The following is a 17,017-nucleotide window of genomic DNA, read 5'->3' as shown; positions in this document are numbered from 1 at the left end:
TGGGGGTATGTAACCCAAAAGATAGCAGTTATAAATAAAACAAATAGTAAACAAATGGTAAAAGCAATGGTAAATTGCAAGTATAAAATTGGTATTTAAAATCAAAATTTTATCAAAATTTTAGTGACTCACTTCACCCAGGAGGGTAATGTGGGATAAAGCTCAAGACACCCACATCACACCTCCTGCGCCTGGATCGCCAGTAGAGTCTTTAGAGATGAACAAAGATCACTCTCGAGTCCTTGTTCTTTCTTTTATTCCAAAAGCCAGGGTTGGGGGAGTGAGCAGCTCAACGCGTTTCGGGGCCTCTTGGTGGGTCCCCTTCATCAGGAGCATATAGGTATATATCCAGGCGCAGGAGGTGTGATGTGGGTGTCTTGAGCTTTATCCCACATTACCCTCCTGGGTGAAGTGAGTCACTAAAATTTTGATTTTAACCACTTCCCGCCACGCTAACGCCGAAAGGCGTCATTTCTGCGGCGCTCCCAGGTCACACTAACGCCAATAGGCGTCATCTCGCGTGAGCCGAGATTTCCTGTGAACGCGCGCACACAGGCGCGCGCGTTCACAGGAACGGAAGGTAAGAGAGTTGATCTCCAGCCTGCCAGCGGCGATCGTTCGCTGGCAGGCTGGAGATGTGTTTTTTTTAACCCCTAACAGGTATATTAGACGCTGTTTTGATAACAGCGTCTAATATACCTGCTACCTGGTCCTCTGGTGGTCCCATTTGTTTGGATCGACCACCAGAGGACACAGGTAGCTCAGTAAAGTAGCACCAAGCACCACTACACTACACTACACCCCCCCCCCCCGTCACTTATTAACCCCTTATTAGCCCCTGATCACCCCATATAGACTCCCTGATTACCCCCCTGTCATTGATTACCCCCCTGTCATTGATTACCCCCCTGTAAAGCTCCATTCAGACGTCCGCATGATTTTTACGGATCCACTGATAGATGGATCGGATCCGCAAAACGCATCCGGACGTCTGAATGAAGCCTTACAGGGGCGTGATCAATGACTGTGGTGATCACCCCATATAGACTCCCTGATCACCCCCCTGTAAAGCTCCATTCAGATGTCCGCATGATTTTTACGGATGCACTGATAGATGGATCGGATCCGCAAAACGCATCCGGACGTCTGAATGAAGCCTTACAGGGGCATGATCAATGACTGTGGTGATTAACCCCCTGTAAAGCTCCATTCAGATGTCCGCATGATTTTTACGGATGCACTGATAGATGGATCGGATCCGCAAAACGCATCCGGACGTCTGAATGAAGCCTTACAGGGGCGTGATCAATGACTGTGGTGATCACCCCATATAGACTCCCTGATCACCCCCCTGTCATTGATTACCCCCCTGTCAAGCTCCATTCAGACGTCCGCATGATTTTTACGGATCCACTGATAGATGGATCGGATCCGCAAAACGCATCCGGACGTCTGAATGAAGCCTTACAGGGGCATGATCAATGACTGTGGTGATCACACCATATAGACTCCCTGATCACCCCCCTGTCATTGATTACCCCCCTGTAAAGCTCCATTCAGATGTCCGCATGATTTTTACGGATGCACTGATAGATGGATCGGATCCGCAAAACGCATCCGGACGTCTGAATGAAGCCTTACAGGGGCGTGATCAATGACTGTGGTGATCACCCCATATAGACTCCCTGATCACCCCCCTGTCATTGATCACCCCCCCTGTCATTGATCACCCCCCTGTCATTGATCACCACCCCTGTCATTGATCACCACCCCTGTCATTGATCACCCCCCCTGTCATTGATCACCCCCCCTGTCATTGATCACCCCCCCTGTCATTGATCACCCCCCTGTAAGGCTCCATTCAGACATTTTTTTGGCCCAAGTTAGCGGAATTATTATTATTTTTTTCTTACAAAGTCTCATATTCCACTAACTTGTGTCAAAAAATAAAATCTCACATGAACTCACCATACCCCTCACGGAAACCAAATGCGTAAAATTTTTTAGACATTTATATTCCAGACTTCTTCTCACGCTTTAGGGCCCCTAGAATGCCAGGGCAGTATAAATACCCCATATGTGACCCCATTTCGGAAAGAAGACACCCCCAGGTATTCCGTGAGGGGCATATTGAGTCCATGAAAGATTGAAATTTTTGTCCCAAGTTAGCGGAACGGGAGACTTTGTGAGAAAAAAATTAAAAATATCAATTTCCGCTAACTTGTGCAAAAAAAAAAAAATTTCTATGAACTCGCCATGCCCCTCATTAAATACCTTGGGGTGTCTTCTTTCCAAAATGGGGTCACATGTGGGGTATTTATACTGCCCTGGCATTCTAGGGGCCCCAAAGCGTGAGAAGAAGTCTGGTATCCAAATGTCTAAAAATGCCCTCCTAAAAGGAATTTGGGCACCTTTGCGCATCTAGGCTGCAAAAAAGTGTCACACATCTGGTATCGCCGTACTCAGGAGAAGTTGGGGAATGTGTTTTGGGGTGTCATTTTACATATACCCATGCTGGGTGAGAGAAATATCTTGGTCAAATGCCAACTTTGTATAAAAAAATGGGAAAAGTTGTCTTTTGCCAAGATATTTCTCTCACCCAGCATGGGTATATGTAAAATGACACCCCAAAACACATTCCCCAACTTCTCCTGAATACGGCGATACCACATGTGTGACACTTTTTTGCAGCCTAGGTGGGCAAAGGGGCCCACATTCCAAAGAGCACCTTTAGGATTTCACAGGTCATTTACCTACTTACCACACATTAGGGCCCCTGGAAAATGCCAGGGCAGTATAACTACCCAACAAGTGACCCCATTTTGGAAAGAAGACACCCCAAGGTATTCTGTGAGGGGCATGGCGAGTTCCTAGAATTTTTTATTTTTTGTCACAAGTTAGTGGAAAATGATGATTTTTTTTTTTTTTTTTTTTTTTCATACAAAGTCTCATATTCCACTAACTTGTGACAAAAAATAAAAACTTCCATGAACTCACTATGCCCATCAGCGAATACCTTGGGGTCTCTTCTTTCCAAAATGGGGTCACTTGTGGGGTAGTTATACTGCCCTGGCATTCTAGGGGCCCAAATGTGTGGTAAGGAGTTTGAAATCAAATTCTGTAAAAAATGACCTGTGAAATCCGAAAGGTGCTCTTTGGAATATGGGCCCCTTTGCCCACCTAGGCTGCAAAAACGTGTCACACATCTGGTATCCCCGTACTCGGGAGAAGGTGGGGAATGTGTTTTGGGGTGTCATTTTACATATACCCATGCTGGGTGAGAGAAATATCTTGGCAAAAGACAACTTTTCCCATTTTTTTTATACAAAGTTGGCATTTGACCAAGATATTTATCTCACCCAGCATGGGTATATGTAAAAAGACACCCCAAAACACATTCCTCAACTTCTCCTGAATACAGAGATACCAGATGTGTGACACGTTTTTGCAGCCTAGGTGGGCAAAGGGGCCCATATTCCAAAGAGCACCTTTCGGATTTCACTGGTCATTTTTTGCAGAATTTGATTTCAAACTCCTTACCACACATTCGGGCCCCTAGAATGCCAGGGCAGTATAACTACCCCACAAGTGACCCCATTTTGGAAAGAAGAGACCCCAAGGTATTTCGTGATGGGCATAGTGAGTTCATAGAAGTTTTTATTTTTTGTCACAAGTTAGTGGAATATGAGACTTTGTAAGAAAAAAAAAAAAAAAAAAAAAAATAATCATCATTTTCCGCTAACTTGTGACAAAAAATAAAAAGTTCTATGAACTCACTATGCCCATCAGCGAATACCTTAGGGTGTGTACTTTCCGAAATGGGGTCATTTGTGGGGTGTTTGTACTGTCTGGCCATTGTAGAACCTCAGGAAACATGACAGGTGCTCAGAAAGTCAGAGCTGCTTCAAAAAGCGGAAATTCACATTTTTGTACCATAGTTTGTAAACGCTATAACTTTTACCCAAACCATTTTTTTTTTACCCAAACATTTTTTTTTTATCAAAGACATGTAGAACTATAAATTTAGAGCAAAATTTCTATATGGATCTCGTTTTTTTTGCAAAATTTTACAACTGAAAGTGAAAAATGTCATTTTTTTGCAAAAAAAATCGTTAAATTTCGATTAATAACAAAAAAAGTAAAAATGTCAGCAGCAATGAAATACCACCAAATGAAAGCTCTATTAGTGAGAAGAAAAGGAGGTAAAATTCATTTGGGTGGTAAGTTGCATGACCGAGCAATAAACGGTGAAAGTAGTGTAGTGCCGATTTGTAAAAAAGGGCCTGGTCTTTAGGGGGGTATAAACCTGTGGTCCTTAAGTGGTTAAATACCAATTTTATACTTGCAATTTACCATTGCTTTTACCATTTGTTTACTATTTGTTTTATTTATAACTGCTATCTTTTGGGTTACATACCCCCACAAGTCTAGATACTAGGGATATTGGCGCCTCCCTGTGGTTCTCTCTTTTTTCAGCGTCCCCACGCTACCCCACTCCTTACTCTCCAATCACCCACCTTAAGGCTCTCAAGGTGGGTTGAGACCATTTTGGCAGCCTGCCCTCATCCTTTTCCACTTCTTCATTCCACACATTTTTTCCCCTAATATTCAGGTGAAATCAAAAGGACACTTATTCTGCCCCAACTTTTGGCGCCCTGCGAAGTTACCCCTGGACCATCGTTCTGACGGCCCAGTGACTAACCCTCTTTTTTTCCTTTTCCTGTCTCTGACCTACAGAGATGATGCCATGTACACAAAATACTCAAGGGGAGATTTATCAAAACTGGTGTAAATGAAAACTGGCTTAGGGTACTTTCACACTTGCGGCAGAGGATTTCGGCAGGCAGTTCTGTCACCAGAACTGCCTGCCGGATCCATCAAAACGTATACAAACTGATGGCATTTGTCAGACGGATCAGGATCCTGATCCGTATGGCAAATGCATTGAAATGCTAAATCCGTCTCTCCGGTGTCATCCGGAAAAACGGATACGGCATTTATTTTTTTCACATTTTTATGCGGTCTAAACATGCGCAGACCGCAATGCCGGATGCGTTTTGTTGGAACATTTGGGGACAGATCCGGCATTAATTTATGTCAATGGGAAAAAATGCCGGATCCGGCATGTGTTCCGGAATGTTGGACGGAGATAAAACCGTAGCATGCTGCGGTATTATCTCCGTCCTGAAAAGTCAAAAAGACTGAACTGAAGACATCCTGATGCATCCTGAACAGATTTCTCTCCATTCAGAATGCATTAGGATAAAACTGATCAGTTCTCTTCCGGTATTGAGCCCCTAGGACGGAACTCAGTGCTGGAAAAGAAAACCGCTAGTGTGAAAGTACCCTAAGTTGCCCATAGCAACCAATCAAATTTCATCTTTCATTTTTCACAGCTCCTTTGGAAAATGAAAGGCTTGCTCTGATTGGTTGCTAGGGGCAACCAAGACAGTTTTCCTTTGCATCAGCTTTGATAAGTCTCCCCTTCAGTGTCAAATAACATCCTTGATACCAAGACCATGAAAAATGAGCATGATACCTATAGAATTCAAGACATGGCACTGGTAAAACTGGCAAGCTGAGCGCACACATGGACAAGGAAAAGACCGTAGCAGCAGGTGAAATACATAAACCGCGAGCGAGCCACACTGCGCTACATACTGCACACGGAGATCCATACAGTACAGGCGCACACTGCGCTACATACTGCACACGGAGATCCATACAGTACAGGCGCACACTGCGCTGCACACGGAGATCCATACAGTACAGGCGCACACTGCGCTACATACTGCACACGGAGATCCATACAGTACAGGCGTACACTGCGCTACATACTGCACACGGAGATCCATACAGTACAGGCGCACACTGCGCTACATACTGCACACGGAGATCCATACAGTACAGGCGCACACTGCGCTACATACTGCACACGGAGATCCATACAGTACAGGCGCACACTGCGCTACATACTGCACACGGAGATCCATACAGTACAGGCGCACACTGCGCTACATACTGCACACGGAGATCCATACAGTACAGGCGCACACTGCGCTACATACAGCACACGGAGATCCATACAGTACAGGCGCACACTGCGCTACATACTGCACACGGAGATCCATACAGTACAGGCGCACACTGCGCTACATACTGTACATGGAGATCCATACAGTACAGGCGCACACTGCGCTACATAATGTACATGGAGATCCATACAGTACAGGCGCACACTGCGCTACATAATGTACATGGAGATCCATACAGTACAGGCGTACACTGTGCTACATACAGTACACATCACACACTAGATGCAGTACACACTACAGTATACCCATCACTAGATACAGTACACACTAGATACACTGCAGACAGTACACACACTAGAGGTTGGCAAACTTTTTGACTCATGAAGCCACAATGGGCATATATATCAGAGGAACGGGCAAGGGAGACGCCTCTTCCCTGCTCCTCCGCACCATTCATCTGTATCGGTATCCTGAGGACGGCGATACAGATGAATATGGAGATGAGCGCTTCCACAATGGAAGTGCTCATCTCCATTCCTGCTGGCTCCGGACAGCTCTGCGGGCTGTATACGGCCCGCAGTACGCCCATCACACACACACACACTACAGACAGTAGGCACATCACACACACTACAGACAGTAGGCACATCACACACACTACAGACAGTAGGCACATCACACACACTACAGACAGTAGGCACATCACACACACTACAGACAGTAGGCACATCACACACACTACAGACAGTAGGCACATCACACACACTACAGACAGTAGGCACATCACACACACTACAGACAGTAGGCACATCACACACACTACAGACAGTAGGCACATCACACACACTACAGACAGTAGGCACATCACACACACTACAGACAGTAGGCACATCACACACACTACAGACAGTAGACACATCACACACTACAGACAGTAGACACATCACACACTACAGACAGTACACACATCACACACTACAGACAGTACACACACTACAGACAGTACGCACATCACACACACTACAGACAGTATACACATCACACACTACAGACAGTATACACATCACACACTACAGACAGTACACACATCACACACTACAGACAGTACACACATCACACACTACAGACAGTATACACATCACACACTACAGACAGTACACACATCACACACACTACAGACAGTACACACATCACACACACTACAGACAGTACACACATCACACACACTACAGACAGTACACACATCACACACACTACAGACAGTACACACATCACACACACTACAGACAGTATACACATCACACACTACAGACAGTACACACATCACACACTACAGACAGTACACACATCACACACATCACACACACTACAGACAGTACACACATCACACACACTACAGACAGTACACACATCACACACTACAGACAGTACACACATCACACACTACAGACAGTATACACATCACACACTACAGACAGTACACACATCGCGCTGTCACCTTGTAGTACACGTCGAACTGGATGTTCTCGGGCAGGCTGCGGATGTCCCTACGGGCTCGGCTGTAGTTATCCACCACTGCGGAAATAGTCGTATTGTACAGGGTCTCCGGAATCCACTCCAGCTCCGCCGCCGCCATGATCGCTGGTGGCCCCGGCAGAGCCCACCGCTCCCCCTACTCTCCGGTTACAGCAACGGCCCGGGAGCTAGCCCCTCCCTCCTTGTCAGGCACAGCTATAATTTCCGTTCTCTGCCCCCCGCCGCAGGGCACGGTATCACTAGCTATCCTAGGTTGCTCCTCCCCGGTACTGTCACTCAGGGGCGCCGCTCTTATTTATTGTTAGAAGCGAACATTTAGCTTTCTATATCGCCTTGATCGCAGAACGTGAGCGACCACGGCAATGACCTCATCGCGCACAGGGGTAGTGGCGTAAGAGGAGGGTCTGGGATGAGCTGGCTGACAGGAAGGTCACGTGGGGTCTGATGCGACTGCCTCTTCTAGGAGAAGCAGAGCTGATACTTCCGTGACGAGATTCTCCGCGTATTCCACAGCAGAAACCGCTGCGGTTTCTACCGTGGTTTTCATGTGACAGCCTAGCTGCGTTGAATAGAACTAAACATTGAGCAGGCTCCTTCTGCAGCTTTGCGAGGGGGTTGCAACGCAAACGTGCCGAGAATGGACCTATACATCTTGGCACAGACTCGAAAACTGCCGGACAAAAACCCTGGTCCTGGTGTCTGCACCAAATCCGCATTGGAACCATCAAGTGAAGATTCAGTGCTGAAAACCAGGCCAAAACTGCGCTGAAATTGCCTCCCGTTGTGTTTAATAAGGCCCCTTTCACACGAGCAAGTTTTCTGCGCGGGTGCAATGCGTGACGTGAACGCATAGCACCCGCACTGAATCCTGACCCATTCATTTCTATGGTGCTTTGTACATGAGCGTTGTTTTTCACGTATCAGTTCTGCGTTGCGTGAAAATCGCAGCATGTTCTATATTCTGCGTTTTTCACGCAGCCCTGGCCCCATAAAAGTGAATGGGGCTGCGTGAAAAATGCATTGCATCCGCAAGCAAGTACGGGTGCGATGCGTTTTTCATTGACGGTTGCTAAGAGATGTTTGTAAACATTCAGTTTTTTATCACGCGCGTGAAAAACGCATCAAAACGCATTGCACCCTCGCGGAAAAAACTGAACAACTAAACGCAATCGCAGACAAAACTGACTGAACTTGCTTGCAAAATAGTGCAAGTTTCACTGAACGCATCCGGCCCCAATCCGCAACGCCCGTGTGAAACTGTTCTGGTTCTGGCCAAGCTGCCAGTTCGGTTGATATACTGCTCCAAATTAATTAATGTACGTGCACGGAGAGATCAAAAACTGAGTCAACCCACAGCACGGAGTTAAAACAGTATCTCTAGTTTATTTTCTGAAAACAGCAGACAATACATAGGTTTTACGACACGAAGAAGTGGGAGGGGGGGTGAAAGATAGAGTATATCTTTTCTATTGGCTACGAACTCTATACTTTTCTGTAACCTTGACGGCCAGAGAAAATTCCTCCCCCCTCCCCCCTTGCTCGTGGGTGAAACCGTTACTTCTTCTTTCTTTGTAACTGCTTGCTTGAGCTGAACGGAAACCACAAAGAAACACATGATAAAACACAAAGTAAGATTCTAGTTTATAGGTGTTGGCTGAATGCCTGGCCGCCATCTTAGCTAAACATAGTCCTCAACAAGCAAGTATCCATTTTGTATCAATAGTCCATAACAGTCCCCCCTTGGAAACTTGATTGTAGACTTTCCCTTCGCCTAGCGAATCCCCTGGGAATACCATTCGTATCCTCTTCACCCGCAGTGGCGACAACCTACCCCTTATAGGTAGGCTCCCGGTTGCTCGGACTTGTGGTAATACCCTGGGATTCATCTCAGCCAGGCATCATTGTGAGGAGGGGGAGCTGTGTTGAACGATGTTTCCTTCTCTCCTTCCTCATCGTAGAGGAGCATAATAGGTCGTTCATCAGTTTTCTTCATTCTTTTTGAAAAGCGGGTCACACAAATAAGAACGAGCTTAATCACTACATATATCACCAATATTATTAGAGCTACCTGCAATATTACTTGGACAATTCCCATGAGCCAACCCCCAATACCTTTGAACCAGTTATTGGGGTTAAGGGAAGAGAAGGTATCAGACCACCATGTATCTTTATCAGCTTTATGTGCATCCAGCCATTTATCTCTTAAATCCGCCATCTTCTCTATATCCACCTTAACTTGCAAATTACCCTGCGGGTCTATGTAATGGCAACAAGAGGGTCCCACAATCTGGCACATACCTCCATCTTTAGCTGTAACATAATCTAGAACTAATGTGTGTTGGTTGGTGACGATGATTAACTGGTTTTGCACAATGTTTGAGGTATTCATAAGTCTCATCACCTCCCATATTTGGTCATCCAGGTAGTCTGTTGCTACTACCAGATGATCCCACATCTGCATTATCATGGGATATATGAAGATGGAACTAACAATTTTGTTGGTAATGCTCATCTCTACTACACGTGGCTTGCCATTTGGTCTGGTTGTGTTATCTTTGGCCCTACGATACAAGGTGTGTTTAGGTACTGCATTTACGTCAATTTCAGAGTGTGGTACTATAAAGGTAGCAGGAGTAAGCCTGGCGATGGTGCACAGTCCTGTGACATTCTCGGATAACCATTTGTATGCTTTGTGTCCACAAACTAAGTATATGTCGTCTGGAATTGCTACTGCTGTGCCATTGAATAATCGGGTAATTAGTTTGGCTAATTGTGTCCCTTTCGCCAACTCATATCCTTTTGACTGACTTTCGGTGTCGTTAGCTAATATACCTGTCCGGAGATCCTGTACAGTACGGTTGTTACAGGGCAGATCCTTTCCGTTCACAGCATCTACACCAATACACTGCACGTGGCTGTCTGTTTTTGAATAATTGCAACCTGAGTGTATGTGTGGACTAAATGTCATACCTTTGGTTTGTACTTGGAGACAATAACAGTGTGTCCAGCTAGGAAAACATGTGACATTAGCCCAGTGTCCCTCTTGCCAAGGAGTAGAGCTATAATCTACCGAGGGTCCTGATCTGTTTATCATGAGCCATGGGGCATCTGCCCATCCTGCAACAGGTAAGGCTACTTCCCTGTCCTTGTTTGTACTGGATTTAACTTGGTGTATACTAGTGAGAAAGATGGTAGAATTAGACAGGTCAATCAGTTCAGAAAGGTCCAGGGGTATTGCAAAATAAGGCATACTGGTTGAACTCACGGGACTGTGGGTACAGATCCAACAATCTCTCAGAGTTTCAGTCTCCTTCAACCCCTGGACTAAAATTTGATGATGCCGTATCAGTGAATTGTCCCATTCATCACCCAGTGGCGTGAATACTGCAGATATGCCCACTGTCAAAGTCATGATCAGAATCCTCATGGCTTATGGTTCCTGGGACGGTGGGACAGCCTTCACTCTTTTACAATGTGAAGCGTGGATCCAGGTGGGTCTCCCTTCGAGTTTCACAGAGGTTGGGGTGGTCAGCAACACCTGGTAAGGTCCCTCGTATCGTGGTTCGAGGGTGCTTCTGACGTGTTTCTTGACCACCACCCACTCTCCAGGTTTGAGAGTGTGGCTTCCCTCCAGGGAGTTAGGATCTGGAATGGAAGAGAAAACTTGTGCATGTATATTAGACAATTGCTTGCTCAAGGCTATCACATATTTTGCAACAGATTCATAATGCATTTGTAACTGTTGTGGGAAATACTGTCCCATTCTTGGCCCTGTTCCAAATAAGATCTCATATGGGGTTAGTTTGTGTGGGGGCCTTGGTGTATGCCTAACTGAAAAGAGGGTTATAGGCAAACACTGAACCCAATTAAGCCCTGTCTCCCTGGTCATCTTCAGCATTTTAGATTTTAACACCCCGTTCAATCTTTCGACTTTGCCGCTGCTTTGGGGCCTGTATGGGGTATGATACGCCAGGTGTGACCCTACCATCTTCCAGACCTCTTGGGTTAGACTAGCAGTGAATGCTGGGCCCTGATCACTCTCAATGACCTCAGGTACTCCGAACCTACAGACAAGCTCCTGCATCAGTTTTTTTGCCGTAGTGGTTGCTGTCTGGTTTCGGACGGGGTAGGCTTCTGGCCACCCAGAGAACAAGTCTATCACTACTAGCACATATTGAAACCCTTGGCACATTGGCATCTGGATATGATCGATTTGTATCCTCTGAAAGGGATATAAGGCTTTCGGGAGACATTTTCTGGGAGTGGGCTCGGTTCTGCCGGGGTTACACTCTGCACAGATGAGACACGCTTGAGTATGTCTCACCAGGACAGGGGTTATCCCTGGGGCCACCCATATTTTGTCAATTAGTTCTTTCATGATGGTTTTGGATTGGTGGGTGGGCCACTGAGGCTATTAGGGGATAAAGAGCTCTGGGTAGGCAGACTCTCTTTCCTTGTGTCCAGAGTCCAGATTCTTCTTCGAGGGCTGATTCTTTCAGCCAGATTTCCTTTTCCCTGGGAGTGGCCTGTTTCTGCATTTGTTTCAGTAGGTCCCATGTGATTTCTTCTTGTTCCAGGTCTTCCTGTGTTATCATAATCTGGTCTGACTGGACTCTTTCCTCTTTCACTGCTGCTTCCTTGGCTGCTTGGTCAGCTAGGGCATTTCCTCCGGCCTCAGGGGTGTCAGCTCGAGTATGGGCCTTTACTTTGATCACTGCCACTTGGTTGGGCAGGAGTACTGCTGCCATTAGGGCTGCTACTGCTGCAGCATTCTTAATCGGGGTTCCTGCAGCTGTGATGTAATCCCGGGCCTTACATATTAGTCCAAAGTCATGAACCACTCCAAAGGCATATCTAGAATCTGTGTAGATATTGGCAGTAGAGTCTTTTGCCATGAGGCAGGCTTCAGTGAGGGCAATGAGTTCAGCTTCTTGTGCTGACTGGTCTGGGCGCAATTGTCTTGCACACAGCACTTCATGTTCACTTGTGACTGCCATGCCTGTATGGAACTTCCCCTTGTCATCGGCGTACCTTGAGCCGTCCACAAAGAGAATCCAATGAGGGTTTGTCAGAGGAGTGTCTTGGACTGATGGTGGTGTCCCTACTTCAGCTTCCATCATTGTGATGCAATCATGTTCTTGTTCCTTGTAAAGAGAGTCGGTTGAGGCCCATAGTTCTTCTTCCTGAAGATCCTCTTCAGCATGTAGATCAATAAAATCTTCAGAATCTCCATTATACTCCCCCCTTGGAAGAGGAAGGAGTGCAGCAGGATTGAGGATGTGGCACCTCTAAATGGTGACATTATCTGGCAGAAGCAAACTACACTGAAGCCGGAGGTGGCGCTGTGCAGTGAGGTGTTTAGGTTGAGTCTGCTGGAGGATGGCAGAAATGTCATGGGGAGCCAGAATAGTGAGGGGATGACCCAGCACAACGTCAGATGTGACTTTTAGAAGAGAGCTGGCAGCATGGATAGCTCTGACACAGGAAGGGGCAGCTCTGGCTACCGGGTCAAGACGCTTAGAATAGTAACCCAAGGGTCGATTGCGGCCACCATGAGTTTGAGTGAGGACTCCAGTGGCGTGACCTTGGCGTTCCATGACATACAGCCGGAAAGGAAGGTTGTAGTTGGGGATGCCAAGAGCAGGGGCAGATGCAATGGCGGCCTTCAATGACTGAAAAGCTTCTCCGGCCTCCATTGTCATCTGGAAAGGAGTAGCAGCATTACGAGGTATACAGTCATATAAGGGCTGCATGAGGACAGAAGCATCAGATATCCAAGGCCTGCAGTAGGAGATGAGTCCCAGAAAGGTTTGCAGCTGATGAGGAGTGTCCGGGAGTTGGATGTCAGAGATAGCCTTCTTCCTCGCCTCAGTTAGGTGCTTGTGACCTTGAGAGATGCAATGACCTAGGAAGACAACTTTGGGGAGACACAGTTGTAGTTTGGCTTGTGAGACTCGACATCCAGCAGAGGCTAAAAACTGGAGAAGTGAGACAGATTTTGTCATGCAGATTTGGGGAGAGACCGCACAGAGGAGAAGGTCATCCACATACTGGAGGAGTTCCACATCCGGGTGATCTGCTTGCCAGGGTTGCAGAACAGAGGACATAGCCTTGCTGAAGCAGGAAGGGCTGTTTTGAGCCCCTTGAGGCATAACAGTCCAGGTGTACTGTTTGCCTGCATGTGTGAAAGCAAAAATAAACTGACATTTCTCATGTAAGGGAACAGAAAAGAATGCATTGGCCAGATCAATGACAGTGAAAGTAGTGGCAGTGGGTGGAATGCCAGCAAGGAGTGTGTGCGGATTGGGGATAATAGGTGTCTCAAGAACAGTAGCCTCATTGACAGCTCGGAGGTCCTGCACCATGCGGTACGTTGGAGGCTGTCCTTTCTCCCTTTTCTTCCGTACTGGGTAAAGGGGTGAGTTACAGGGAGAAGTAGTGATCTTGATTGCCCCATTCTGCAGGAGGGCCTGCACCTGGAGGGTAATAGCATCCTGTTGTGAGATAGAAAGCGGATATTGCGCTTTGTATGGCAGAACCTTGGGATCCTTCAGGGTCACAGTGACCGGTGGGACATTGAGGCGTCCGATATCATGGGGTCCTTTGGTCCAGAGAGTATCGGGGATGAGGTGCAAAATGGTTTGCAGCGAATCCCCTTGTTCATATGAGTCAGCGTCCTGAAGTGTGGTTAATGCCATAAGGAGGCAAGTATCCTCCGGGTGTAGGGCTGTACCGAGGGTGACTGTTCCATCCTCTTTGAACTGTATGTTAGCCTGGATTTTCTGAAGAAAATCAGAGCCTAACAGATTGAAGGGGCATGTTTGGCTGACAACAAACTGCGACATGACTCCTGCAGGGAGGTGGAGTTGGGGGGTTTTAGTCCGGGAGAATCTAGGAGAAGTGACTGTGAGTGGCTTGGTCACGGAGTTATGTTGCACAACCCCCTCTAGTCCAGAACAAGGTAATTGAATGTCAGTGAGCCAAGAATGAGGTACGGCAGTCTCACATAATACACTGCGGGCTGCACCAGTGTCCACAAGAAATGAAAGTTCCTTCCCTGCAACCTCGAGAGTCACTCGAGGGGTGGGACCGGTAGGAGGGGTAGAGACTGTCATATATGGAATGTCCCCTCCCTGCACTGGTTTGCCAGCGTCCTATTGCGATGAAGGGGGCTGAGTGCCCCCCTGTCGCCGTTGATTGGTTGGCCACAGATGTTTGCTACGGCAGTGCCGTTTTATGTGTCCGGGCTTAACGCACCCATAACAGACATAAGGGGGTGGGTGTTCTCCACCATCTTCTCCTGACATTACGGCTATCACAGCAGCACGGGTTTTCTTTGTGTTACTCTCTAGACCCTTTGCAATCTGCTCCAACATATCTAGTGTCAAGGATTTCCACTCGGGGCGACAGGTCACAAGGGCTTTGTTTATCTCTGGTTGTAGACCATCGACAAACGAGCGGGCCAAGAGTCTGAGATGAACAGGCTCATTCTGACTAAAACCCATGTCTTTGTAATTTTGTTTAATCCTCTGAGCAAATTTCTCGACAGTTTCAACTTTTTCCTGTGTCATATCCTGTAATGTCGTGGATTGGTCTGCTAATCTTGCTTTCGTCCATTTCTGCAGTTGTTCTATAAAGAATTCTCCAGACTCATGATCCCGGGGGTCAAAGTTAGCACCTTTAAGTTCAGGGATGTGGATTTGATCCATTATCAGTGTGGAGTATTCACCTGTCTTGTTTTCCACTATACTTTGCAGGTCCGACCATGTGCACCCATAGGTTTGATGCACTTGGGACAGTTTCCTGAAAAAGGGCATGGGATGGGTCTCAGGGTCAGGCAGCAAATTCACTATGGTGAATAACTGTTGTGGGGTGAAAGACACATATTTTGGTGGTCCCTGTGGCCGGTTAAGTGCTAGGGCTTCTTTCAGTGTCTCAAGGTTTCCCTGCTCAATTTTCTGTAAGTTCTTTTGTAACTCTGTAATCTGACCCTGCAGTATTCGATCTTGTGAACGTCGTGATGGGCGCACGACCATGGGCACAGTCCACTGTGGTGCCAGGGATAAAGTTGGCGGATCACCGTAGTCTGTCGGGGTACCCCGCGAAGGAGTCTGCATATTACCCGGTGCATTTTGTATGCCCATTGTGGATTCTGCAGCACCGTCTGCATCCCCCTGTTCTGCTTCATCAGGTTGCCCCCCCTACCATTATAGGAGTAAGGGTGGCAGGTGAGTGGGGTAGCATGAATGTACCGTCCGGGTTAACCATGGGGTACAAGGTAGTAGGAAGGGACAAGGGTGACATAGGAGTGACGGGGGGGTCCGGACCGAATGATATTAAAGGTCCGTTCATGGCCGTTGCCTGGGGACAAGATGGCGCTGTAGCTAACACGGGAAGTGATGGGACGTGCTGGGGAGTAGTTACCAAGGTGTGGTTTTGTGGGTGGGGAACCCCACAGGGAAGGCACGTATCACGGGAGGAGGGATTCTGTTGACCACATGTTTTGCAGGTCCACCCACCTGCTTTCTTCCCGGCGCCATTATAGGGTGGTGGCAAGTCATGTATCAATGCAACACCAGGCTTACAGAAATATCTCTGTCTTTTCTCATCAAAATTTAGTTCCCCCCCGGTCTGTTCAAATTCTTTACTACAGTCCAACCACACACGGACCATGTCTGTCAATTTATCATCTTCTAACTTCCCCCTCTTCTCGTTTAACAACACTTGCCAGGTGGCACTACATAGGATGCCTCCTTTACAGACACTATAACTCTTCTCCAACTTAGTTAATCCTTTTATGAAACGTTTGCCTCTCCTGTCCGCCACGTACTGTTCAGGTGAACAGTAGCCCTTCGGGACACTTTCCTCATTTCCCATTATCTCTCGTACCTACTGAAGCCGCCTAAAGACCTCTGTATAGAGTAATCACTGGACGTGAAGACCTTTGAGTCCCGGTCAGCACACTCTGGGCTACCGCGAACCGCTCTCCCCCCATCTGTGATCTTCCCCTTTATGGAGATTCGAGTCAGACACCGGGCTGAACTCTGATACAGGCACACAGGAGAACTCCGTGTCTCAGTCAGTGATACTTGTCAACAGGGTCTTCAGAACTTATAGGCACAACACAGTACATCAAGACTTTAAAAAACATATGGGGTTCTTACTTTCATGCCCTCGAGGACGTCCCAGACTGCTTCCGCACCCCTCCCTCAGACGAACACCAAGAGGCTACACCAGGGGACACTTTATGGGCAAGATGACTCAATTTTCTTACCTCATATCACGGGTTGCGATCCCGGTGTCCGTTAGTGCGCCTCTCCTCGTCTGGTCTCTGGGGGTACGGGAACAGAGGGTCCAATCCTCGAGCCCCACGATTGGGCGCCAAAATTGTTCTGGTTCTGGCCAAGCTGCCAGTTCGGTTGATGCACTGCTCCAAATTAATTAAT

General features: G+C 47.2%; 1 protein-coding gene across 1 annotated transcript in view; it reads right to left on the bottom strand.

Moving 5' to 3' along the window:
• APPBP2 (amyloid beta precursor protein binding protein 2) overlaps positions 1-7,939 on the bottom strand; it is an 84,755-nt gene extending 76,816 nt beyond the window's left edge. The window contains exon 1 of the mRNA XM_040424692.1: positions 7,534-7,939. Coding sequence (XP_040280626.1) covers positions 7,534-7,671 — 138 coding nt within the window. The 5' untranslated portion in view covers positions 7,672-7,939. The remainder of the gene's footprint in view (positions 1-7,533) is intronic.
• Between the last annotated feature and the right edge of the window lie 9,078 nt (positions 7,940-17,017).

The sequence above is a fragment of the Bufo bufo genome, chromosome 3 (genome assembly GCF_905171765.1).
Source record: "Bufo bufo chromosome 3, aBufBuf1.1, whole genome shotgun sequence".
Taxonomy (NCBI): Eukaryota; Metazoa; Chordata; class Amphibia; order Anura; family Bufonidae; genus Bufo; species Bufo bufo.
The sequence above is the reverse complement of the archived record's forward strand: the minus strand, read 5'-3'. Positions and strand labels throughout refer to the sequence as shown.